General features: G+C 42.5%; 1 protein-coding gene across 3 annotated transcripts in view; it reads left to right on the forward strand.

Annotated features, from left to right (window-relative positions):
* abcf2a (ATP-binding cassette, sub-family F (GCN20), member 2a) overlaps positions 1-11,155 on the forward strand; it is a 60,376-nt gene extending 49,221 nt beyond the window's left edge. For all 3 annotated transcript variants that reach the window (XM_073045208.1, XM_073045187.1, XM_073045198.1), the window contains 3 exons: positions 5,642-5,770; positions 6,682-6,885; positions 8,668-11,155. In XM_073045208.1, coding sequence (XP_072901309.1) covers positions 5,642-5,770; positions 6,682-6,885; positions 8,668-8,805 — 471 coding nt within the window. In that variant the 3' untranslated portion in view covers positions 8,806-11,155. The remainder of the gene's footprint in view (positions 1-5,641; positions 5,771-6,681; positions 6,886-8,667) is intronic.
* Positions 11,156-26,083: the final 14,928 nt, after the last annotated feature.

A 26,083-nucleotide genomic window follows, 5' to 3' on the forward strand; every position in this document is an offset into this window, starting at 1 on the left:
ATAGAGAAGTTGGGTCAAATAAGAATTTGAAGGAAGCCATTTGGCATTTCAGACCTGTACTGTCATCCTTCGAGATCATAGTTCACTCTGTTCTGAATAAATAGCTGAATTACCACAACCCTTTGGGCTATAAATTTTGTTTAAGATTTTTCACTCTGAAGAATCTCAATCTCAGTCCTAAATATCTTTTCCTGTTAATAGCTTTTAAGACACAGTCAGAGAAAATGTCCTACCAATTCAGACTGTTGGGCTCTAAGTTTCAAAGATGCCACCTCTTATTCTTCCAAACTCCAACGAATACAGGCCTTCTCTGCTCAGTATTTCCTCCTACATCAAACAGCCATCCCAAGACCTAGCCAGGCAAATCTGTTGCGCTCACCTAGGGTATGTACATCCTTTGATTAGGTCAGAAGAGCAAACTTGCACAGTACTCCAGATGTGGACTTGCCAAGAGCAATGCAATTGCAGTAAGTAGTCCTATACCTGTACTTACATCCTGCCACCAGAAAGGCCAGCACAACAATTGAACAAAGAACAGTGCAAGCTCTCTGGCTTATGATGTCAGGCTGATATTTTAACCTACTCTAAGTTTAATCTTTCTTTTTAAATCTTTTTATTAATTTTTAAACAAACATAAATGAAACATGAATACAAAGTGTTTGAGAGTACATAATTGATAGTTTAAGTAGACATTCAAATATATAATAATCAATATATATAGCCTCCCAAACTCATAGTATTTATGAACAAAAGAAACAAAAAGAAAAAAAAACCCAAAAATAGAGAGGAAAAAAAACACTAACCAACATGGGCCGTTGCATAATGTTAAATACATACAGTAGTGCCAATAACTCCGAACCTCCATCCAAATAATTAAGGATAATAAAAGTAAGGTTTAGGAAAAGACAATTTAACTCATGAAAATGTTGAATAAATGGTCTCCAAGTTTCTTCAAATTTAACTGAAGGATCAAAAACAACACTTCTAATTTTTTCTAAGCTCAAACAAGAGATAGTTCGAGAAAACCACTGAAATATAGTTGGAGGATTAATTTCTTTCCAATTCAATAAAATAGATCTTCTAGCCATTAATGTAACAAATGCAATCATTCGTCGAGATGAAGAGGATAAACGACTATTATCCACCATTGGTAAACCAAAACTTGCAGTAAAAGGATGCGGTTGGAAATTGATATTCAGAACTCTTGAAATAATACTGAAAATATCTTTCCAGTAATTTTGTAAACAAGGGCAAGACCAAAACATATGGGTCAATGAAGCAACATCAGAATGACGACTGTCACAGGTTGGATTAACATGAGAATAAAATCGAGCAAGTTTATCCTTAGACATATGAGCTCTATGTACAACCTTAAATTGTATTAGGGCATGTTTAGCACAAATAGAGGACAAATTGACTAATAGTAAAATTTTCTCCCACTGCTCAGTGGATATAAGACAATGAAGTTCTTCTTCCCATTCCTTCTTAATTTTTTCTGATACTTCTGGCTGTATTTTACTCTAAGATTAATCTAACCTTTCCTTCCCACATAGTCCTCCAGTTTTCTTTCATCCATGTGCCTATCTTGGGGACTCTCAAATGTCCTCGTAAGACCACACCTGGCAACGTGTTCCACATGCCTACCACACAGTTTTTTAATGAAAGCTTACATCTGACTTCCACCATATCCTTTACTCCAATCACCTTAACATTTTGCCCCCTCCTATTACCCATTGCTGCCCTGTGGAATAAGTTGCTGGCTGTCTACTCTCAGTGCTTTTCTCTTCATCATGTATACCTCTGTCAAGTCACTTCTCATCCTCCTTTGCTCCAAAGAGAAAAGTCCTAATTTGTTTAACCTTTCCTGACAAGACGTGCTATCTAATCCAGGCAGTATCCTGATAAATCTCCTGTGTACCCTCTCTAAAGCTTCCACATCTTTACTATAATGAGACAACTATATCTGAACACAATCCTTCAAGTGTGGTCTAGCTGAAGTTTTGTAGAGCTGCAACGTCACTTCACAGTTAATGGATTGAGTCCCCCGACCAATGAAAGCTAACACACCATACGCCGCCTTAACCATCCAATCAACCTGTGTGACAACTTTGAAGGATCTATGGGCGTGGACCCCAAGATCCCTCTGTCCTCCCCACTCCTAAGAATTTTCCTTCCTATCAGCTTGTTGAACTGTGTATTACTTTTAGAGACCTGTACAAGTACTCCTGAGTTTTGAACATCGATAGTTCCCATATCCTGTTTTGTGCACTGGAGTAAGTAATCTCACACTTCACATTTGCTGTCTACCCTGTTTTCATCCACTCACTCAGCATGTCCATTTTGCCTTGATGCCTCTGTACATTCTCTGTATTTGCAATCCCCCAAAAAATTTTGTATCCAAAGCTTGGGAATGTATTGGCTCTGTTTTCTTTTATCGAGGTAAGTGACTCGGTTTCTTCAGAGTTCCCTGATATAAAAATTAAGGATCTGAAGTCTCAAATTTTAATTGTCAAATCACTCATGAAGGATTAAATATATGGCATGGGTACAGTGGTGATTGAATTGCTGAATCATTACCAAACTGATTAACCTGTTGAACAAAGATGATTGTGATTTCCCCCCCGCCCTCCAAGAGTTGCCTTTACTATATTTGAAAATGTTACTCTTTTGTTGGGTGGAATGCTGGAAGCATTTGTAATTTATTGGTCCAGAGTGTGTCTGACAAGTTTGAGGATGTGGAGAGTAATTTCTGTGAACTTACTTTTCTGGTAGTTGTGTTCCTTGGTCACTGCAGGATCAAATGGCTGAAGCCATAGGCAAAGGGAAGTGCTTTGCTCACTGGGTTGTTTATTTCTAATTGCCTTTGCTATAGGCCTGCTATGTGGGCTTCTTCTGAGGTTGAGCAATAAATCGAGAACTAGAGGGCACGGCCTCCGAATAGAAGGATGTCCTTTTAGAACAGAGATGAGGTATTTCTTTGGTTATAGCATGGCATTCATTACCACAGAGGTTGTGGAGCAAGTCTTTGGGTATATTTACAGTGGAGCTTGTTAGGTTATTGATTAGTAAGGACATCAAAATTATGGGGAGAAGGTAGGAGAATGGAGTTGAGAGGGAAAATAATCAGCCATGATCAAATGGCCCAATTCTGCTCCTACAACTTATGGTCCTAAATCCCATTTGTGATCCTTTGTCAAGTCACTTGACTGAGGAAGAAGTCAGCAGTGTGCAAAGGAGATGCTGAATTAGAGCAGTCATTCACTGTCCACATCCACAGGGAGTCTGAGTCCTGTTGTCTCCCTTGGTCTTACACCATCATTGGAGAGAAATGCAGAAGATAAAAGGTGTTTAATTCCAGGGAATTGTTTGGCACAGCAATTGTCAAGTTCATGTCAGAAAGATGGTGTATAAACTTGAGTGGCCTTGAAGCATGGGATGTGGGGAAGGGGAAATGGGAAAAAGGTGATAAAGAAATGCTAAGTTATCTGGAAAAAGACATCTGAATGTTCAAAAAAACATTCATAATATTTGAATTAGGCAGGGTGATCAAAGCTGGGATTTGCAAATCAGGATATTCAATATCTGAGAAGGAATGGAAAAGAGGTGTGGGGTGTTCATGAAGGATTAACTCAGCATTGGTGTGAATAAATGTGTGCTCAGAAATTCTGAATGTAGAGTAAGTTGGTACAGTTAAAAGCAACACGGCAGGAAATAGAGGAGTTGTGATTGCAAATGGTGGTAATGTAGGGGGTAACATCATTCAGGAAATCAGAAACGCACATAACAAGGGTATAGCAGAAACCACTGGTGAGTTTAGTCTACATGTAGACTGATCAAATCAAATATTGTGCAAGTTGAATTGGAGTGTGTATGCGATAACTTTTTAAGCCATTATGTTGAGGAGCCACAATCCATCTTCAGAAGAGGGTAAATAACTTGGGTGTATAATTAAAAAGGAGTTAAACCATGGTAGTATGTTAGTTCTGTTGGGGGAGGGGGTGAAATTGCTGGGAAATTTAATGGAACTGAAAGCTAATAAATCCCAAGAGCATAATGGTCTATATTACTTGAAGTAGTCATGGAAATAATGAATGCATTGGACATAACCTACAGAATTTCAAAACATCGAAGAATGGTTCCTTGAGATTGGAGGGTTTTGTATGTAACCCCAGTTTAAAAATTGAAATAGAGGGGAGAGGGAAAATATGGTTGGTTACTCATTTCATAAGGGAAATGCCACTGGATGTGATAATGGAATAGAAAATTTCAATGGGATTAGATAATCAGCAAGAATTTATGAAAAGATGGTGTTTGTTAAATCTACTGGAGTGATTTGAGGATGTAGCTGGTGGAACCGATGGAGTAAGTATTTTTCAGAGCGTCTTGTTAGTACACAAAATAGAAGCATGTGGGATTGGAGGTGGTATGTTTACATAGATTGAAAATGGGTTGACAGAATCTGGTAAATTACTGATGTGATTGAAAGATCTGTATGGATGGCATGCAAAACAGTTTTTCCACTGTACCTCAGTATCTCAAGGTAGTACAAGGGTAAAAGCAATGACAATGCAAAATATACTTTTAGAATTACAGAGGCACTGTAATTACAACTTTCGATGTACTGTAGAGATCTGTGCCTGGGCACCAGCTAATCAGTGCTCTGGGTGAACAAATTGAACTTCAAAGTTATAAAACTGATTGGGATTGTGAATGGAGTGGGATTTGGACAGCTTGAGTGGATGGGCAAGAACACAGCAGATGCGTTATGAATGTGACGTTGTCCATTTTGGTGGGGAGATCAAATGTTGTATAATTTAATTACTGAAATCTAGGAAATGTCCAAAATAACCTAATGTACAACAGTCACTGAAAGCAAATCTTCACATAGAGCAAATAGTTAAGAAGGCAGAAAATATGGTGTCCTCCATTGTAAGAACATTTGAGTTCAAGAATAAGGCTGTCTTGCTATTATCCTGAGCTACACTTGGAGTATTATGTGCAGTTTTGACTCCTTATCCCAGAAAAGATATGCTGGCCATAGAGGAAGTGTAGGGAATGTTCACCTTCCTGATTTCTGTTGCTCATGGACTGTCATTCAGGGACAGTTCCATGAAGTTTGGAGGAATGAGGGGGAGGATCTCATTGAAGTGTACCTCAATTTGACAAGCTGGGTGCAGGGTTCACCTTGGTGAGAATAACATAGAGGGCTCATCTAAAACCAGGGGTCATTTTTGGGATAAGGGTTTCAATTGAGTTGAGAAATATCTTCAGTAACAAAACAAAAAACTGTAGTTACTAAAATCTGAAACAATGCAGCTAGTAAAGCAGCACTTATGGATGGAAACCTGATGAAACATCTTCAACTTGAAATGTTAACTGGCTTCTCTTTCCATAGAGGCTGCCTGATTTAGTCAAAGTGTGGTGAATCTGTGGACTTCTCTAACACAGAATGCTAGGGAGGACATATTGAGAAAATGTGTTGATTTGTAAGGACAAAGCATAGTGTATGGGAACAGAATGGGAATAGGCTGTTCAGGTTAGAGGATCAGGTGTGATTGCAGATTTCTTGAGCAGGTTTGAATGTTTCAATGTTACATTTCTTTGAAGTCTTATTATAATGTTATTTCTCCTCATCTCTCAGCATTTGCAAGATCAGTTGGACTTGGACCTCTCCCCTTTGGATTACATGATGAAGTGCTATCCAGAAATCAAAGAAAAGGAGGAGATGCGGAAAATCATTGGACGCTATGGGCTCTCAGGGAAGCAGCAGGTATGTGCCACAGTGGGAACAGTTGGCTTGAATGCTGGGATTTGAGAGTCTTGTGTTGCATTATCTTTTGTTAGATCTGGGCATCAATTTGAATCCTCTCCCAGAAAGTGGAAAAGGGTATATAGCCATAACCATCTGGCTTTGGATACCCATTTTTGTCTTTCAAGTGTAAGCTTGTTTGTGAAGCCAATTGTTGGTAGTGCCGTCAGAATAATTCAAGTTTGGAGGAGGATGTAAAATAGTCGGATGTAGGCATGCTAAGTGAGTGCATGGCAGATGGTACACAATCAGTGAAGAGCAACTTGGAGATCCATCAAGTGATTAGCAGAGCAACTGGGTATACTAGCCTTTAATATATGAATGCTTATCAAGCAAGATTAAATGAGCCTTACCACTTTTGTATAGGGCTGCATCTGAAGAATTGAGTACAGTAACCTGCCATAAAGGGAGTGTAATAAAGAACTAGTCTGGTTGCTGGATTGGTGTGTTTGCTGTTTAGGGAGAGAGTGAGTAGACTGTGACTGCATCCTTTGGAGTTTAGAAGGATGAGAGGAGATCTAAAACTTACAAACTTATTACAGGTCAGGGATGAAGACTGAGGACACAGTGTAATATAAGAGATAAGCAGTGTAAGACTTGGATGAGGCCATATTCTTCAGAGGCTGGAATCTCTTTGAAATTCTTAACCCCTAAATAAATGTAAAATCTTGGTTATTGTGTTAATTCGAGAAAGATATCAAGAGATTTTGATCACTAAAGGATTGGGTATGGTGCTAATAGAAGATCATTCATGATTTTGATGAACAGAGGAGCCGTGTTAGAGCTCTACAACATTCTTCTGCTTCACATGTCTGAACTTGTGCTGTACCTCACATTCTAGTTAAATTGTTTATTTCTGGATTGTGTTCCAGGTGAGTCCCATCCGAAACCTGTCGGATGGACAGAAGTGTCGAGTGTGCTTTGCCTGGCTGGCTTGGCAGTCTCCTCACATGCTGTTTCTTGATGAGCCCACAAATCACCTGGATATTGAGACTATTGATGCCCTTGCTGATGCTATCAATGAGTTTGAGGGCGGTATGATGCTGGTCAGCCACGACTTCAGGCTCATTCAACAGGTCAGGAAATTTTTTTTCTTGCTTTCCACCCAAACTCATCTGTTAGGCCTTATGACCCATGAGATCAGCTGTAGGTCAGTCCTTCATGAGGTGGTCCATAGTCAATATTCCCTTCAACGTTGTTAACCAAATGTTTCCAGAATGTAAGACGGTAGCTTGTCCTTGCTCCCTTTGGCCTAAATCTATGCTTCCTTCAAATTTTCAATGAGATTTTTGCTAAGTGCAATGTTCTGAACCATTTCTTGGCAGATTACTCCATACTTCTAACAGCACTCTGGAGGAATATTTCCAGTACCTCTCCTCATTTTAGGATTTGACTGTTGTAGAGTTTTGGAGCACTACAGCACAGGAACAGGCTCTTTGGTTCATCTAGTCCATGCCAAACTGTTATTCTGCCTGGTCTCATCGACGTACACCTGGACCATAATCCTCCATATCCCTCCCATTTGTGTACTTATCCAAACTTCTCTTAAATGTTACAATTGAACCTGCATCTACCACTTCTGTTGGCAGCTCATTCCACACACACCACTTTGAGTAAAAAAAAGGTTCCTATTAAGTATTCCCCTCAAGGTTCCCCTTAAACCTTTCACCTTTAATCTATGACCTCTGGTTCTAGTCTCACCCAACCTCTAACGAGTCATTCTTCATAACTTCTGCCATCTTCAAAGGATTCTACCACCAAACAATATCTCCTCATCATCTTTTTTCCTCTAGTCCTGCTGAAGGGTCTTGGCCCAAAATGTCAACTGTACTTTTTTCCATAGATGCTGCCTGGCTTGCTGAGTTTCTCCAACATTTTGTGTGTGTTGCTTGGATTTCCAGCATCTGTAGATTTTGTCTTGTTTGTTACAGTATACGAAGCTGTTTAGCTCAAATCTGAACAAACCAGTTGGTTGTCTTCCTTCACTACCAATAAAAGCCCTGCAATCTTCCCTTGTAAGCAATTTTCTTCGGAATTCTTTGTCATTACTTCCATAACACCTTTCTGAGTCATTTCTTTTTTTAAAAAGTCTTCCTCTCATCCTGCTTTGCTTCTTTCCAAAGCCTTAAGTCTGTCCCTTAGTTCTTGTACCACATGCCAAAAATTTAATTTTTTTTCTGCTTTATCTGTCTTTTTTTAACATCTCAATGAAATCTCTCAACCTCTGAGAGCAAGCCCAGCTTCTCCCACCTACCTTTGTAGAATTCTTAATCCCTGAAGCCATCCTGACAAATCTTTTCTGTGCACTCTTGAATTTCATTTCATTCCTATAGTGTGAGTCAAACAGGTAGAAAACTAATTGTAGCAAAGTTTAATATGACTTGACTGCTTTTGTAACCAACATTCATAAAACTTAAGATCCCATAAGCTTTGGTAAATATTCCTTCGATGCCCTGCATATGAAACACTTAAACACTGCTCCTTCAATGTACTGATGTGAAGAGCCCAGGGTATGGTATCAGAGTAATGTTGAAACTGAGGTCACTGGAAATCAAAGCACAAACGCACTGACTGTGTCAAACCTCACAAAAAATATTGTATTGATGTGGATTTGATTTGCTTCCAACATCAATATACTTGCAACTTTTTGTCATGCTATTTAACTGGATTGCTGAGCCTACAATGGAGAACCTGGCAGGGAGAAGCCAGAGAGAGGTGGGAGGAATTACTGGTGCTCTTTGAGTAGCAGTTCATTGGGATCTGGCTGCATTAGCCTGCTGGGTTGGGAGAAAATTCCCTCTAGGGTCCTGGTTTAAGTGTTTGCATATCTTGACACTAATCTCCAATTTGTTTCTCAGGTAGCACAGGAGATCTGGGTGTGTGAGAAGCAGACAATCAGGAAGTGGCAAGGCGGTATCCTGTCCTACAAGGAGCATCTGAAATCAAAGATGTTGGGTGACAATCCTCAAAGCAGCAGGAAGACTCCCTGTGCCTGATGTATCAGCAGCAACTTGGTATCGACATTAGGAAAATTTCTATAAAGTGTTACAGATGATCCCCAAGGGGCTTGACACAGCAGTGTGGGTGCGGCTGAGCTTAAGCATGCTAGACAATTAAAAATCAAGTGCAGAAATCACTGTTCATAAGGTTACTAATCCTAGAAGCTGTAGTTCTCATCTGGTTAGGGTGGGACAGGAAGGGCTGAAGAACACTTCATCCTCCAGTGGAGGATTGCCTGCTTCAGTTTGGACTGATGTGGCCGCTGCCTGTCCCAACCCCTTATCTTGCTGCAATGCACCTCTATTCTTGGAAAATCTGACTTCTTGCCTAATATTTTGTGCCAAGCCCCAAGATTGTTCTGGCCCCACTGTGCTTCAGCACTTTCTTTGGAGGGGGTTGATTTGTTCCATTCTTGAACCGTTCCCCAAATTAAGCTGTTGAGCCCATTGTTCTTTACAGGAATGAATTGCTGGAAAGTGGGATTGGGGGTTGTTATGGCATGAATGCTTGTTCCCCGTGACCTTTAGCCCTGAACAGGCAGGGCTGTAGTGGTTTCCAAGAAGAGGAAGTGTCCTTTGCTGTGACGAGTCCCAACATCTGCATGCTGCACCTACTGCAACAGACCAGGAACTAAACATTCTCTGCTGTTCAGGCTGGATATAGGGTGTTGCACATTTGCTGAAAGGAATGGGTGCATTGTTGTCTGATTAATGCAATCAGTTTACACCCACAGCTCCACATTCTTTTGTAGCTTTTCTCAAAGAAGAACACCTGTGGCTTCTCTCAAAGAAACCATCCAAAGATTATGGTTCTGATGGCCAATTCCAATTAAATTCTATATTAATGTTTTGCTCATTTTTGTAAGAATGCTTTTAACTTGCTGCACTGTCACAATACCTCCCCCAGCACCCGAATGTGGGGCTCTCAAGTGAAAGTTTGAGAGAACCACAAGCTATTTATTTGTGGGTGATGCACTGTTGTAACCCTTGCTGCAAGGACAATACAGAGTGAAGTGTGGTTTCTATTTAAGCTTCAGGAATCTGTTCCACGTCCCTTTTAAACTGCTATGGAATCTGAGTAAAAATTCACATTTCTTTTGCCACTGTGTGATATCTGCCCTGTAGCATAATGATCCTTTCAATGTGAAAGGTTGTAATCCATACTGTAGTATCACCCAAACTAAAATTGTAGGTTTCCTGGAAAGGGAGCTAGAAGTAATCTTTCAATATTAACTTTGGGATGATCCCTATTTATCTGCTTGCTTAAACAGTCCTTTCTTCTATTGTGTATGGACACTGCTCTTGGTCATTGTCCCATAACCCATGAGAAATGTATGGCTTCCATTCCTTTCTCAGCTGTTTATTTGCTAAACCAGTGTCTGCCATTACTCTGTTGTGTTCCAAAGTGGTGAATGCTTAGATCAGCACTCAACATTTTCTTTGTAAAAGTCTTCCAAGTTTTGATCTTGGGAATGCATGACAATGGAGGTAAACTTGAGGGGCCTTGCTCATGGGGATGCAAAACAGTCTGGAATTTGCATGTATTATTTCCTTTCTTTGCCTTTCCCAACTCTTACTTTCCTACCCAATCCCATAAAGAAGAGCATTCTATTCCAATAATAACTGCATTGTAAAAGACAAGGTTTAGAGATCCTTATCAGGGCTGAACATCTGTTTGTTTTGGAGGATATTTCAGACATCCTGCCTTTGGAAGTTCGATGGAGCTTCCCAGACTCTTCATGGGTTGAGTCCATTCTTTCCTAATGAGATTATTTTGGAGATGAGTGGATTGGACACTTCCCAGGAGTTCCAGAACATGCTTAGTTCTGCCTCTCTCCCTACCACCTTGCTGAAATAAGTCTTGGCATGGGACTCGTGAGATTTAACTCTGGCCATAGTGCAATGGGGGGGGGGGGGGGAGTGATTGGACAGCTTTTCTTAAACAGAAACAGTGCATTTTCTCACCCCATCACTCACTTTGGTATCACCACTAACCTACCAATGCTGTACCCCAGTATTAGTGAGTTAATGATCAAACTGTTCCCTCCAGTACTCCAGTCCAACACCACACAATTTGGAGCATTCTCCAGTATGATTATTTTGAAAGGACATTATAGTTGGGCTTTTGTCACCTTTCGTAAACATGGTATCATTGGCATTGTTTATGGATCCTGCGATGTCTTTGCAGTAATGATTCTGATGTATTTTATTTTTAAAATGTATCGGACACTTGAATCCCTTGCAGTAAAGAGCACCCAGTTATGTGGAGATGGTGATTGCAGATTGTCTGGTTTCAGCATTATATTTTGGGAAAAATAAAGTTTACTGGAGAATGTTTCTAATCCTATTTAACTTTTGGTGCAACGGTTTTCTTTCTTACTTACCTCAAGGAATTGACTGACTCCGGGGATCTTGAGTACCAAATCAATAGGATGCTGGTCAAAAGGAGTGTCTGAGGAGTTTCCAGCATCTTTTGAGTCCCTAATTTTGAATTGAATTGTCTGCTGGAGAGATCACATCATTGCAGCTTGGTCAGTATCCAGGTCTGTGTTGATATATAGTGTGAATTTTACCTGTCACATACCTTGTGTGGCCACATACACAGTGATGGATTTATCATGCTGCTTATGGACAGGACCTACCTGGGTAGATGCCAGTGTTGTTGCTGGAACATTTTGGCCAAGGATACAGCAAGTTCGGTAGCACAAGTCTTCAGTAATGTATGGCAGCATAGTGGTTAGCACACTTTACAATACCAATGACCCAGGTTCAATTCCCACCACTGTCTGAAAGGAGCTTGTACATCCTCCCCTTGACTGAATGGGGTTCCTCCAGGTCCGTCGGTTTCCTCCCACAACCCAAAACGATACCGGTTGACAGGTAAATTGATCATTGTAAATTGTTCCCTGGTTAGGCTAAGATTAAATCGAAGGTTGCTGGCAACATGGATTGAAAGCCCAGAAGGGCTTATTCCACGCTGTATCTAAATAAATAAATATAATTGTATTGCCGGAGTATTGTCTGTTTACTGCAACATCCTTCTCACAGAAGCTCAGTCTAGGTTCTTTTAAAGTGTAATGGAATGGATGTGTGCAGCTTGAATGTGACACTACTACAGCAGAGTTCAATTCCAATACTATTTGTAAGGAGTCTCTGTATATCCTCCCTGTGGAATACATGAGTTTTCTCCAGGTGCTCAGGTTTCCTCCCACAGTTCAAAGACATACAGGGTAGGCTAATTAGTCATTGTAAATGTTCCTGTGATTAGAATCATAGAACATTACAGCACAGAAACAGGCCTTCTGGCCCTTCTTGGCTGTGCCGAACCATTTTTCTGCCTCGTCCCACTGACCTGCACCTGGGCCATATCCCTCCAAACCCCTCTCATCCATGTACCTGTCCAAGTTTTTCTTAAATGTCAAAAGTGAGCCTGCATTCACCACTTCATCTGGCAGCTCATTCCACACTCCCACCACTCTGCGCAAAGAAGCCCCCCCCCCATGTTCCCTTTAAACTTTTCCCCTTTCACCCTTAACCCATGACCTTTTTTTTCTCCCCTGGCCTCAATGGAAAAAGCCTGCTTGCAGTCACTCTGTCTACACCCATCATAATTTTATACACCTCTATCAAATCACCCTTCATTCTCCTATGCTCCAGGGAATAAAGTCCTAACCAATTCAACCTTCCTCTGTAACTCAGTTTCTCAAGTCCCGACAACATCCTTGTAAACTTTCTCTGCACTCTTTCAACCTTTATTAATATCCTTCTTGTAAGTTGGTGACCAAAACTGCACACAGTACTCCAAATTCGGTCTCACCAATGTCTTATACAACCTCACCATTCCACACGTTCCAACTCTTATACTCAATACTTTGATTTATAAAGGCCAATGTATCAAAAGCTCTCTTCACAACCCTATGTACTTGTGACGCCACTTTTAGGGAATTATGTATCTGTACTCCCAGATCCCTCTGCTCTACTGCACTCCTCAGTACCCTACCATTTACCTTGTATGTTCTACCTTGGTTTGACCTTCTGAAGTGCAATACCTCACACTTGCCTATATTAAACTCCACCTTGCCATTTTTCTGCCCATTCCTCCAACTGGTCCAAATCCCTCTGCAAGCTTTGAAAACCTTCCTCACTGTCCACTACACCTCCAATCTATGTATCATCAGCAAATTTGCCACATTATCATCCAGATCATTGATATAGATGACAAATAACAATGGACCCAGCACTGATCCCTGTGGCACACCACTAGTCACAGGCCTCCACTCAGAGTAGCAATCCTCCACTACCACTCTCTGGCTTCTTCCATTGAGTCAATGTTTAATCCAATTTACTACCTCTCCATGTATACCTAGCAACTGAATCTTCTTAACTAACTTCCCATGCGGGACCTTGTCAAAGGCCTTACTGAAGTCCATGTATACAACATCCACTGCCTTCCCTTCATCCAGTTTCCTGGTAGCTTCCTCGTAAAACTCTAATAGATTGGTTAAACATGACCTACCATGCACAAAGCCATACTGTTTCTACTAAGTCCCTGTCTATCCAAATACTTGTAGATCCTATCTCTTAGTATTCCTTCCAATAATTTACCTACTACCAATGTCAAACTTACCAGCCTATAATTTCCCGGCTTACTTTTTGAGCCTTTTTTAAACAACGGAACTACAGGAGCTATCCTCCAATCCTCCGGCACCTGACCCGTGGATATTAACATTTTAAATATATCTGCCAGGGCCCCTGCAATTTCAACACTAGTCTCCTTCAAGGTCAGAGGGAATACCCTGTCAGCTCCTGGGGATTTATCTACTCTGATTTGCCTCAAGACAGCAAGCACCTCCTCCTCCTCTTTAATCTGTATAAGTTCCATGACCTCCCTACTTGTTTTCCTTGTTTCCATAGACTTCCAAAAAGACTTCCATAGGTTTCCAAAAAATGCATTTAATATCTCTCCCATTCCTTTTGGTTCCATACATTGCCGACCACTCTGATCTTCAAGAGGACCAATTTTATCCCTTACTATCCTTTTGCTCTTAACATACCTGTAGAAGCTCTTAGGATTATCCTTCACCTTGACTGCCAAAGCAACCTCATGTCTTCTTTTAGCCCTCCTGATTTCTTTCTTAAGTATCTTCATACTCTTTTTATACTCCTCAAGCATCTTATTTCCTTCCTGTTGCCTATACGTGTTATACATCTCTCTTTTTCTTTATCAGAGTTCCAATATCCCTTGAGAACCAAGGTTCCTTATTCTTATTCGTTTTGCCTTTAACCCCGACAGGAACATACAAACTCTTCACTCTCAAAATTTCTCCTTTGAAGGCCTCCCACTTACCAACTACATCCTTGCCAGAGAACAACCTGTCCCAATCTACGCTTTTTGGATCCTTTCTCATTTCTTCAAATTTGGCCTTTTTCCAGTTCAGAACTTAAACGGGAGGACCAGATCTATCTTTATCCATGATCAAGTTGAAACTAATGACGTTATGATCACTTCCCCTAAGTGTGTTCCCCTACACACACTTCTGTCACCTGCCCTAACTCACTTCCTAACAGGAGATGTAATATTGCATCCTCCCTAGTTGGTATATTGATTTAGAAAACTTTCCTGAACACATTTCACAAACTCTAACCCATCTAGACCTTTAACAGTATGGGAGTCCCAATCAATATGTGGAAAATTAAAATCCCCTACAATCACAACTTTCTGTCTCCTGCAGTTGTCTCTTATCTCTCTGTAGATTTGCTCCTCCAATTCTCGCTATTGGGTGGTCTATAATACAACCCTATTAATGTGGTCATACCTTTCCTGTTTCTCAGCTCCACCCATATGGCCTCAGTAGATAAGCCCTCTAATCTATCCTGCTGAAGCACTGCTGTAATATTTTCCCTGACTAGCAAAGCCACCCCCCCCCAAATTCATCCCTCTGCCTCTATCATGTCTGAAACATCGGAACCCTGGAACATTGAGCTGCCAGTCCTGCCCCTCCTGTAGCCAAGTTTCAGTAATGGCTATGATGTCATAATTCCACGTGTCAATTCAGGCCCTCAGCTCATCTGTCTTTCCCACAATACTCCTTGCATTGAAATATACAGTCCTCAGAAGATTGTTACCACCACACACAACCTTACTATTTGTGACTTTACATGAACTACTAACATCATTTATTTTTACCCCCGTTCCACTATCTACTCTGGCACTCTGGTTCCCATCCCCCTGCAAATCTAGTTTAAACCCTCCCCAATAACACTAGCAAACCTCCCTGCAAGTATATCGGTCCCCTTGTAGTTCACGTGTAACCCGTCTCTTGTACAGGTCCCACCTGCCCCAGAAGAGGTCCCAATGATCTAGAAATATGAAACCCTGCCCCCTACACCAGTTTCTCAGTCACATGTTCATCTGCCAGAGCATCCTACTCTTCCCCTCACTGGCACATGGCACGGGCAGCAATCTGGAGATTACTACCCTTGAGGTCTTGTTTTTCAACTTCCTACCAAGCTCTCGGTACTCACTCTTCAGGACCTCCTGACTCTTTCTACCTATGTCATTGGTACCAATGTGTACCATGACATCTGGCTGATCACCCTCGCACCTCAGAATGCTGTGCTCGCGATCAGAGACATCCCTGACCCTGGCACCTGGGAGGCAACAAACCATGCGGGAGTCTCTTGTCACGACTACAGAATCTCCTATCTGTACCCGACTATGGAGTCCCCTATCACTACCGCTCACCTCTTCTTCCTCCCTCCCTTCTGCACTGCAGAACCAGGCTCAGTGCCAGAGATCCGGCTGCCGCAGCTTGTCCCAGGTAGACTATTAGGTTAAGGTTAATTAGGATTGCTGCACAGCATGGCTTGAAGGGCCTACTAGAAGAGAACATAAGACCGAGGAGCAGAATTAGGCCATTTAATCCTTCTATACCCCTCCTCAGCCACACTCCCTTGCCTTCTCCCCTTAGCCTTTGATGCCAACGAACTGGCCTTCACAGCTGCCTGTGGTAACAAATTCCACAATCTCTGTTTTAAATGGATGCTCCACTATCTGGAGGTTGCACCCCGTTATCCGAGACTCCCCTACCATGGAAAACATCCTTTCCACATCTGTCTTGACCTTTCAACATAGAAAACCTACAGCACAATACAGGCTCTTTGGCCCACAAAGTTGTGCCGAACATGTCCCTACCTTAGAAATTACTAGGCTTACCTATAGCCCTCTATTTTACTAAGTTCAATGTACCTATCAAAGTCTCTTAAAAGACCCTTTCATATACGCCTCCACCACTTGCCAGCAGCCCATTCCACGCACTCATCACTGAGTAAAAAAACATCCCTGACATCTCCTCTGTACCTACTCCCCAGCACCTTAAACCTGTGCCTTCTCATGGCAACCATTTCAGCCTGGGGGAAAAAACCTCTGACTATCCACACGATCAATGCCTCTCATCATCTCATACACCTCTATCAGGTCACCTCTCATCTTCCGTCGCTCCAAGAAGAAAAGGCCGAGTTCACTTGTTATGAGTGATGAACAGACTTGATGGACAATGGGGTGCAGAGTTAACCATTCCCAACCCACCTCCTGAGAACTATGAACTATTGCTGTTGCTATGCTGCTCATGTGAGAGAGATATAAAGCCCAGGCAAGAACATCTGCTACAGATACAAGGGGGAGAGAGACTGTTGATTTACTGTATTTTGTCTCTTCCTGGATTATTTACCTTTCACTACAAGGACTTTGCTCGTTAACATTCCTCAGGAGACACCAGGAGTGGCCTGATTTGATGGACACAGTCATTCAGAGTTGATGGATAGCTGAGACCCCGTGAGTGGGGATAAAAGAGAGCTCAGGAGAGACACCCTTCAGACACACCAGTGGACACTGACTGAGTGTTGGGAACCCACAGAAAGGTGGGGGCTTCGGAGACCGAACCAGGAGATCGGTCAGTAAAGCTCACAGTGTTACAGCAGGGCTGGTGGGGACTTGTGTGTGTGTCCACTCATGCCAGAGTAACGAGTCCACCACAGAAGAACGGTCTAGCTGAAGAACAGAGGGTCATAACTGAATGGCCACAATGACACGGCGGATTAAGAAAGCCACAAAAGGTTTGCCTGCTGCAGCTGTTGCTGTTACATCTCGCTCTCTCTCTCTCTCTCTCTGTCCAACAATTTCAATACAACAACCATAACCACCTCAGCATTTATGAACTGAACTCTATACTTTCCTATGACAATTCATTTACCCCTAGACATCGATAGAGCTTGTTTATTATTGATTATTATTATTCCTACACTTTTAGGTTTATTACTGCTAACTTGTTTTATATGTATATTTGCATTTTTGATACTGTATTATGTAGTTTACTAATAAACACCTTTAGTTTGGTACCACCAAACTCCAACAGATTCTTCTTTCTCTGCTGGTCAGACACCCAGTTACGGGGTACGTAACACACTCAACCTGTTCTCATAAGGCATGCTCCCCAATCCAGGCAACATCCTTGTAAATCTCCTCTGCACCCTTTCTATGGCTTCCACATCCTTCCTGTAGTGAGGTGACCAGAATCGAGCACAGTACTCCAAGTGGGGTCTGACCAGGGTCCTATATAGCTGCAACATTACCTCTCAGCTCCTAAATTCAATTCCACGATTGATGAAGGCCAGTAAACCATACACCACCTTAACCACAGAGTCAATCTGCGCAGCTGCTTTGAGTGTCCAATGGACTCGGATTCCAAGATCCCTCTGATTCTCCACGCTGCCAAGAGTCTTACCATTAATACTATATTCTGCCATCATATTTGATCTACCAAAATGAACCACTTCACACTTAACTGGGTTGAACTCCATCTGCCACTTCTCAACCCAGTTTTGCACCCTATCAATGTCCTGCTGTAACCTCTGATAGCCCTCCACACTATCCACAACACCTCTAACCTTTGTGTCATCAGCAAACTTACTAACCCATCCCTCCACTTCCTCATCCAGGTCATTTATAAAAATCACGAAGAGTAAGGGTTCCAGAACAGATTCCTGAGGCACCCCACTGGTGACCGACCTCCATGCAGAATATGACCCATCTACAACCACTCTTTGCCTTCTATGGGCAAGCCAGTTCTGGATCCACAAAGCAAGGTCCCCTTGGATCCCATGCCTCTTTCTCAATAAGCCTTGCATGGGGTACCTTATTAAATGCCTTACTGAAATCCATATACACTACATCTACTGCTCTTCCTTCATCAATGTGTTTAGTCACATCCTCAAAAAAATTCAATCAGGCTCATAAGGCACGACCTGCCCTTGACAAAGCCATGCTGACTACTCCTAATCATATTATACCTCTCCAAATGTTCATAAGTCCTGCCTCTCAGGATCTTCTCCATCAACTTATCAACCACTGAGGTAAGACTCACTGGTCTATAATTTCCTGGGCTCTCTCTACTTCCTTTCTTGAATAAAGAAACAACATTCACAACCCTCCTGTCCTCCAGAACCTCTCCTGTCTCCATTGATGATGCAAAGATTACCACCAGAGGCTCAACAATCTCCTCCCTCGCCTCCCACAATAGCCTGGGATACATCTCATCCGGTCCCAACGACTTATCCAACTTGATGCTTTCCAAAAGCTCCAGCACATCCTCTTTCTTAATATCTACATGCTCGGGCTTTTCAATCTGCTGCAAGTCGTCACTACAATCACCAAGATCCTTTTCCATAGTGAATACTGAAGTAAAGTATTCATTAAGTACCTCTGCTATTTCCTTCACTTCCATACACACTTTCCCACTGTCACATTTGATAGGTCCTATTCTTTCACGTTTTATCCTCCTGCTCTTCACATACTTATAGAATGCTTTGGGGTTTTCCTTAATCCTGCCTGCCAAAGCTTTCTCATGGCCCCTTCTGGCTCTCCTGAAATCCTTCTTAAGCTCCTTCCTATTAGCCTTATAATCTTCTAGATCTCTAACATTACCTAGCTCTCTGAACCTTTTGTAAGCTTTTCTTTTCTTCTTGACTAGATTTATTACAGCCTTTGTACAGCATGGTACCTGTACCCTACCATAACTTCCCTGTCTTATTGGAACATACCTATACAGAACTCCACACAAATATCCCCTGAATATTTGCCACATTTCTTCTGTTCTTTTCCCTGAGAACATCTGTTTCCAATTTAAGCCTTCAATTTCCTGCCTGATAGCCTCATAATTCCCCTTACTCCAATCAAATGCTTTTCTAACTTGGTTGTTCCTATCTATCTACAATGCTATTGTAAAGGAGGCAGAATTATGATCACTCTCCAAAATGCTCTCCCACTGAGATCTGACGCCTGACCAGGTTCATTTCCCAATACCAAATCAAGTGCAACCTCTCTTGTTCAAAAGATTTCAATGAGATCCCATTGTTCTAAATTCCAGTGAGTACAGACCCAGAGCCATCAAACATTCCTCGTAATGATAACCTTTTCATTCCTGGAATGATCCTTGAACATCATCTGATCCTTCTCCAATGCCAGCTCATTTTTTCCTAGATGAGGAGCCCAAAACTTCACAATACTCAAGGTGAGGCCTCACCAGTGCCTTATAAAGCCTCCGCATCACATTCCTGCTCTTGTATTCTAGACCTCTTGAAATGAAAGCTAACATTGCATTTGCTCTCCTCACCACGACTCTACCTACAAGTTAACATTTAGGGTGTTCTGCATAAGGATTCCAAAGTCCCTTTGCTTCTCAGATTTTTGAATTTTCTCCTCATTTAGAAATAGTTTACATGTTAATTTCTACTACCAAAATGCATGGCCATATGTTTTCCAACATCATATTTCATTTAGCACTTTCTTACCCATTCCCCTAATCTGCCCAAGTACTTCTACAGCCTACTTGTTTCCTCAACACTACATGCCCCTCCACCAATCTTCATATCATCATATAAATCATTGATAGACGGCATAAAAAGAAGTAGTCCCAACACCAACCCCTATGGACCACCACTAGTCACTGGCAGCCAACCAGAAAGGATCCTTTCATTCCCACTCTACCAATTCCTACCAATCAGCCAATGCCCTAATCATATCAGTATCTTTCCTGTAACAGCATGGGTTTTTAACTTGGTTAGCAGTCTCATGTATGGCGCCTTGTCAAAGACCTTCTGAAAATCCAAATATACAACATCCACTGCATCCCCTTTATCTATCCTACTTGTAATCTCCTCAAAGAATTTCCAATACATTTGTCAGGCAAGATTTTTTCTTAAGGAAACCATGCTGACTTCGTCCTATCCTGTCCTGTGTCATCAAATGCTCCATAATCTTATCCTTAACAATTGACTCCAACTTCCCAACCACTGACGTCAGGCTAACTTGTCTATAATTTCCATTCTGCGGCCTTCCTCCTTTCTTAAAGAGTGGAGTGACATTTGCAATTTTCCAGTCCCCTGGCACCATGCCAGAGTCCAATGATTTTTGAAAGATCATTTCTAATCCATCACAATCTTTACTGTTACCTCTTTCAGAACCCTAGACTGCAGTTCATCTGGTCCAGGTGACTGTGTACCCTTGGGTCTTGCAGCTTTTTGAGCACCTTCTCCCTTGTATTAGTAACTGCACTCACTTCTCTTCCCTCACATCCTTCAACATCTGGCACACTGCTGGTGCCTTCCACAGTGAAAGCTGATGGAAGATGCTCATTTAGTTCATCTGCTATCTGCTTGTCCCCTGTTATTATTTCTCTGGTCTCATTTTCTAGCGGTTCTATATCCACTCTTTATTTTTTACATATGCAAACGCTTTTACTATCCACTTTGATATTGTTTGCCCTCTTCCTTTCATAGTTTATCTTTTCTTTCCTAATGATTCTTTTAGTTGCTCTCTGGGTTTTTTAAATCTTCCCACTAATTTTTGCTTTGTATGCCCTCTCTTTTGCTTTTACATTAGCTTTGACTTTCCCTGTCAGCCACAGTTGTTCTATTTTGCCATTTGAGTATTTTTGTTTTTGGAATACTTCTATCCTGCATCATCCTAATACTTCCCTGCCAGCTTCTCCTTCCAATTTACTTTGGTCAACTCCTCTTTCATGCCACTGTAATTTCCTTTAATCTACTGAAATTCTGTTAAACATTAAACTTCACTCCCTATCAAATTTCAAGTTGAACTCAGTCATATTGTGATCACTGCCTCCTAAGAGTTCTTTTACCTTAAGCTCCCTAATCACCTATGGTTCATTGCATAACACCCAATCCTGTATAGCTGATCCCCTAGCAGGCTTAACAACGAACTGTTCTTAAAAGGCCAACTCATAGGCATGAGATCCATTACCAACCTGATTTTCCCAATTGACCTGCATGTTGAAATCTCCCATGACTTATCATAACATTGCCCTTTTTATAGCCATGTTTTAGGACATGTTAATTTAGGCTATACTTGTAACCTGAAGCTTTCTAAGGAACTATTTGCAAAATGTTGCAGAAATGTAGATTTAATAATAGAACTTCAATTTAAATTCCTTGATCACTTGATGGAGAAATTCACCAAATGCAATGAAAATTATTAGGAAGCCATGATTGATTGGCAGAGCAGATTTTATGTCTTATAGTCTTTTCACACACTTTTTTCTATTTCCCATTGTAATCTGTGGTCCACATCCCAGCTACTGTTGGGAGACCTGTATATGCAGGCGTCCCCCGCTTTACGAACGTTCGCTTTATGCCGCTTCACTTTTACAAAAGATCTATATTAGTAACCTGTTTTCGCAATACAAAGAGGATTTTCGCTTTTATGAAAAATTTTCCCATATAAATTAATGGTTCTTCGCTACACTGTTTCGGCTTAAGAAAGGTTTTATAGTAATGCTCTACCTTTGTAAAGGGTGGGGGGACACCTGTAACTGCCATCAGGATCCTTTTACCCTTGCAGTTTCTTAACTCAATCCACAAGGATTCAAAGGCAACACGAGTGAATCTGCAGATGCTGGAAATAAATAAAAACACAAAATGCTGGCAGAACTCAGCAGGCCAGACAGCATCTATGGGAGGAGGTAGTGATGACGTTTCGGGCCGAAACCCTTCATCAGGAGTGAAGTAACATGGGATGGTCGAGGGGGGACAAGAAGTGGGGGGAGGGATAAAGTAGAGAGCTGGGAAGTGATAGGCTGGAGGGAAATGGGCTAGGGGGAAGGTGGAGAATTATGGGAAATAAAAGAGAAAAAAATGTCTGGCTGGGGGGAGATTATAGTGAGGGGGGGGGAAAGAGAAAGAGAACCAGACTAAAATAATAGATAGGGATGGGGTAAGGGGGGGCAGGGGTATCAACGGAGGTCAGTGAGTTGGATGTTCATGCCAGCAGGAAGGAGGCTACCTAGGCGGGAGATAAGGTATTGCTCCATCGACCTGCGTGTGGCCTCATCTTGACGGTAGAGGAGGCCATGGACAGACATGTCAGAGTGGGAGTGGTCTGTGGAATTGAAGTGTGTGGCCACAGGGAGATCCCGCCACTGCTGGAGGACTGAGTGCCGGTGTTCAGCGAAACGGTCTCCCAGTCTGCGGCGGGTCTCCCCAATGTATAAATGGCCACATCGGGAGCACTGGATACAGTATATCACCCCAGTTGACTCGCAGGTGAAGTGGTGCCTCACCTGAAAGGACTGTCTGGGGCCTGGGATGGTGGTGAGGGAAGAAGTGTGGGGGCAGGTGTAGCACTTCTTCCGTTTGCAGGGATCAGTGCCCGGAGGGAGGTCCGTGGGGAGGGATGGGGGGGATGAATGGTCAAGGGAGTCGCGTAGGGAGCGATCCCCGTGGAAAGCCGAGAGTGGGGGGGAGGGAAAGATGTGGTTGGTGGTGGGATCACGTAGGAGGTGGCGGAAGTTACGTAGGATTATGCGTTGGATCTGTAGGTTGGTAGGGTGATAGGTGAGGACCAGGGGGACTCTATCCCTTGTGGGGTAACGGGGGGATGGGGTGAGGGCAGAGGTGCGTGAAATACGGGAGACGTGATGGAGGGCAGAGTTGATAGTGGATGAAGGGAAGCCCCTTTCTTTAAAAAAGGAAGACATCTCCTTTGTCCTAGAATGTAAGGCCTCATCCTGAGAGCAGATGCGGTGGAGGAATTGAGAGAAAGGGATAGCATTTTTGCAGGAGACAGGTGGGAGGAGGAATAGTCTAGGTAGCTGTGGGAGTTAGTAGGTTTGTAGTAGATGTTGGTGGATAGGCTGTCTCCAGAGATGTAAAGCATGGGAAGTATCACAGACATAGGTGGGAAGGGATTGAACAAGGGGAGATAAAACAGAGTCGAGATAGGCAGAAATGAGTTCAGTGGGGCAGGAGCAAGCAGAGACAATGGGTCTGCCTGGACAGGCAGGTTTGTGAATCTTATGTAGGAGGTAGAAACGGGAAGTGCGGGGTGTGGGAACTGTAAGTTTGGTGGCCGTGGATGGGAGATCTCCTGAGCTGATGAGATCGGAAATGGTTTGGGAGACAATGGACTGGTGCTCCCTAGTGGGGTCATGGTCCAGGGGTAGATTAGAGGAGGTGTCAGCGAGTTGTCGTCGTGCCTCCGCTATGTACAGGTCGGTGCGCCAGACGACAACAGCACCCCCCCTTATCAGAGGGTTTGATGGTAAGGTTGGGATTGTTGCGGAGGGAATGGAGAGCAGAGCGTTCAGAGGGGGTAAGGTTAGAATTGGAGCAAGGGGTGGTGAAGTCGAGATGGTTAATGTCCCGAAGGCAATTAGAGATGAACAGATCCAGGGTGGGTAGAAGTCCTGGGCGGGGAGTCCATGAGGAGGAGGAGGAGGAGGAGGGTTGGAGATGGGAGAACAGGTCATCGGTGGGGGTGTGAGAGTCCCTACCGAAGAAGTGGGCTCGAAGACGGAGCCAGCGGAGCCACAAGGTTTCAACACCACCTTATCCTATGTCACATCTTTCTACTGATTTGATGCCATTCTTTACCAGCTGAGCCATGTCACCCCTCTACCTACCCTCCAACCCTCGGATACAACGTGTAACCTTGGACATTAAGCACCCAACTACAACCATCCTTCAATCGTGATTCACGATTTGTCCTAACAGCTCCAAGTTTGTCCTAACATCTGCCTGCTCTTCCTGACAGTCTGACTGTATGCTATTTTTGCACTTTTTTTTTACCATTCATCCTATCCTGAGTCACATCACTCTGGTTCCCATCACTCTGCCAAATTAGTTTAAACCCTTCCTAACAGCTCTAACAAACCTGCCTGTGAGAATATTGGTCCCCTTTGGGTTCAGGTGCAACCCACCACTTTTGTACAGGTCGTATCTCCACCAGAAGAGATCCTAATGATCCAAGAACCTCAAGCCCTGCCCCCTGCACCAACGTTACAGCTACACATTAATCTGCCAAGTCACTTGTTTCTACCCTCACTGGCATGTGGCGCAGGTAACAATCCAGAAATTACTACTTGGGAGGTCCTGTTCAGCTTTCTGCCTAGCTCTAAATTCTCTCTTCAGGATCTCTGCTGTATTGCTAAATAAGTAAACACTCAAGAGCTCTACACAATAACGGAGAACCACCAACTTCATCCACAACTATTCACTCCACCATGAATGCACGGAGGCAGGACTGTGTCACCAATACTCCCTAAACAATGTCTTTCAAAACCACAGTCTGATTCTAGCTAGACAGAAAATGGCAGCAAAAGCATGGAGGAGAAATTGCTCCCTCCCTCTTGCCCAAAGTGTGCTTCCAAGGCACACCATTCTCTTGCCTTGGGAATATATTACTGTTTCTTCACTGCCACGTGGTCAAAATCCTTGAGCTCCCTTCCTGGAGAACAATACTAGAGGTGTGCCCATACCTCAAAGACTAGCAGTTCCAGAAAAGAGCTCAATACCGTCTTCTCAAGGGTAGCTAAGGACAGGCAATTAAATGCTGGCTCACAGTACTTGAATGAATAAAAAAGTAAGCTGCAAATGTGAATGAATGTGGGAGTGTTTCTTGGGTGTGTACTGCAGGAAGTGGGAGCTGGAAGGCAAGAAACTGGCGTGGGTGGATAGTGATACAGGGAAGCAGAGAGAGTTGGCTTTCAGGGAATGGGATGATTGAACAAGATGTTGCAAAAACGTGAAAATGGTTTGGGATGTTTATGTAAATGTGAAACAGTAGGAATGGATGTATCTTGGGGCTGGGGGTGGGGCAGAGACACATTAGCTAGTAGGGTACGGCAAGGATTAATGTTTGGACCTTAATTATTGATAAGAAATAGGAGCTGGACTACACTACATTTCCTTTTGTTCCATGTTCAGCTATTCAACTCTATTTTTCTGATTGATCCCAATCAATATCCTTTGATTTTTTTTTTTGGTTACAGGATAAATAGTTTATCATGGCCCTGAATTAGAATAACTGTGATCTTAACCCTCAGTATTTTTTATATAAAATATAAAAACACAGAATCTGAGGGAGAAAATGTGTCCACATCTTAAAACTGAGAGACTGAGGCTGATGGAAGAATTATCATTGTACTTTGGTCGCTAGGACAGAATGGTGAGTTTAAATATTAAAGGCTGGTGATTGTACAACAGGTGACAACTTCCAGTGTGGGGGAAGTTATCACCCAGACCATTATGTTAAGAGAATGCATTTAAGCTGAGCCCTTGAATCTCCCCGTTGATCATTTTGAGTGCTATAGATCTGAACCAATGAATCGACACTACTACTAGCTCTCAGTCTGCTGCTGGTTGTGTTCAACTGCAATGTCAATCTTGCTTTCCAAAAATCCTGACAAATCTATTCTCAGCATAACACAAATGCGCCTCTCAATGAATCTGCTGTAACTGACAATTACAAATAGTAGAATGTTGCCTTAGCAACCCTTGGAGACTTCCTTTAATAGCTTGAGGGATATCAGTACTTGAAATGGGAGAGCAGATTGGCATGTCCTAACATTCTACACAATTTTGATTTGTTCAGAATGCACGGGCACAGGTTACCTGATCCCTTATGTGGATGCAGCCTGTTTCAGGGTTGCGAGGAATAGCTTCCTGTTTTTAAACCAAAACCTTGTAATTTCAGGCTATTTATAGCCACCTATTACAGATGACTCCATAGAAAGTGCCTGTGTTGTTGCTGGTCATCCTCCACTGCCTTATCCAGTATGGAATCCAACCAATCTTTTGTTTACAGGCCCTTGTCAATACATTTGCACATTTTCCAGTGGCAGTCACTGTATCAGACACAGTGTTTTAATTTAAAATATTGATAATTCTAGCCTACCTATTGTCTTCCCCATACCCTCTCCCC

Source organism: Hemitrygon akajei, chromosome 1 (assembly GCF_048418815.1).
Source record: "Hemitrygon akajei chromosome 1, sHemAka1.3, whole genome shotgun sequence".
Lineage (NCBI taxonomy): Eukaryota > Metazoa > Chordata > Chondrichthyes > Myliobatiformes > Dasyatidae > Hemitrygon > Hemitrygon akajei.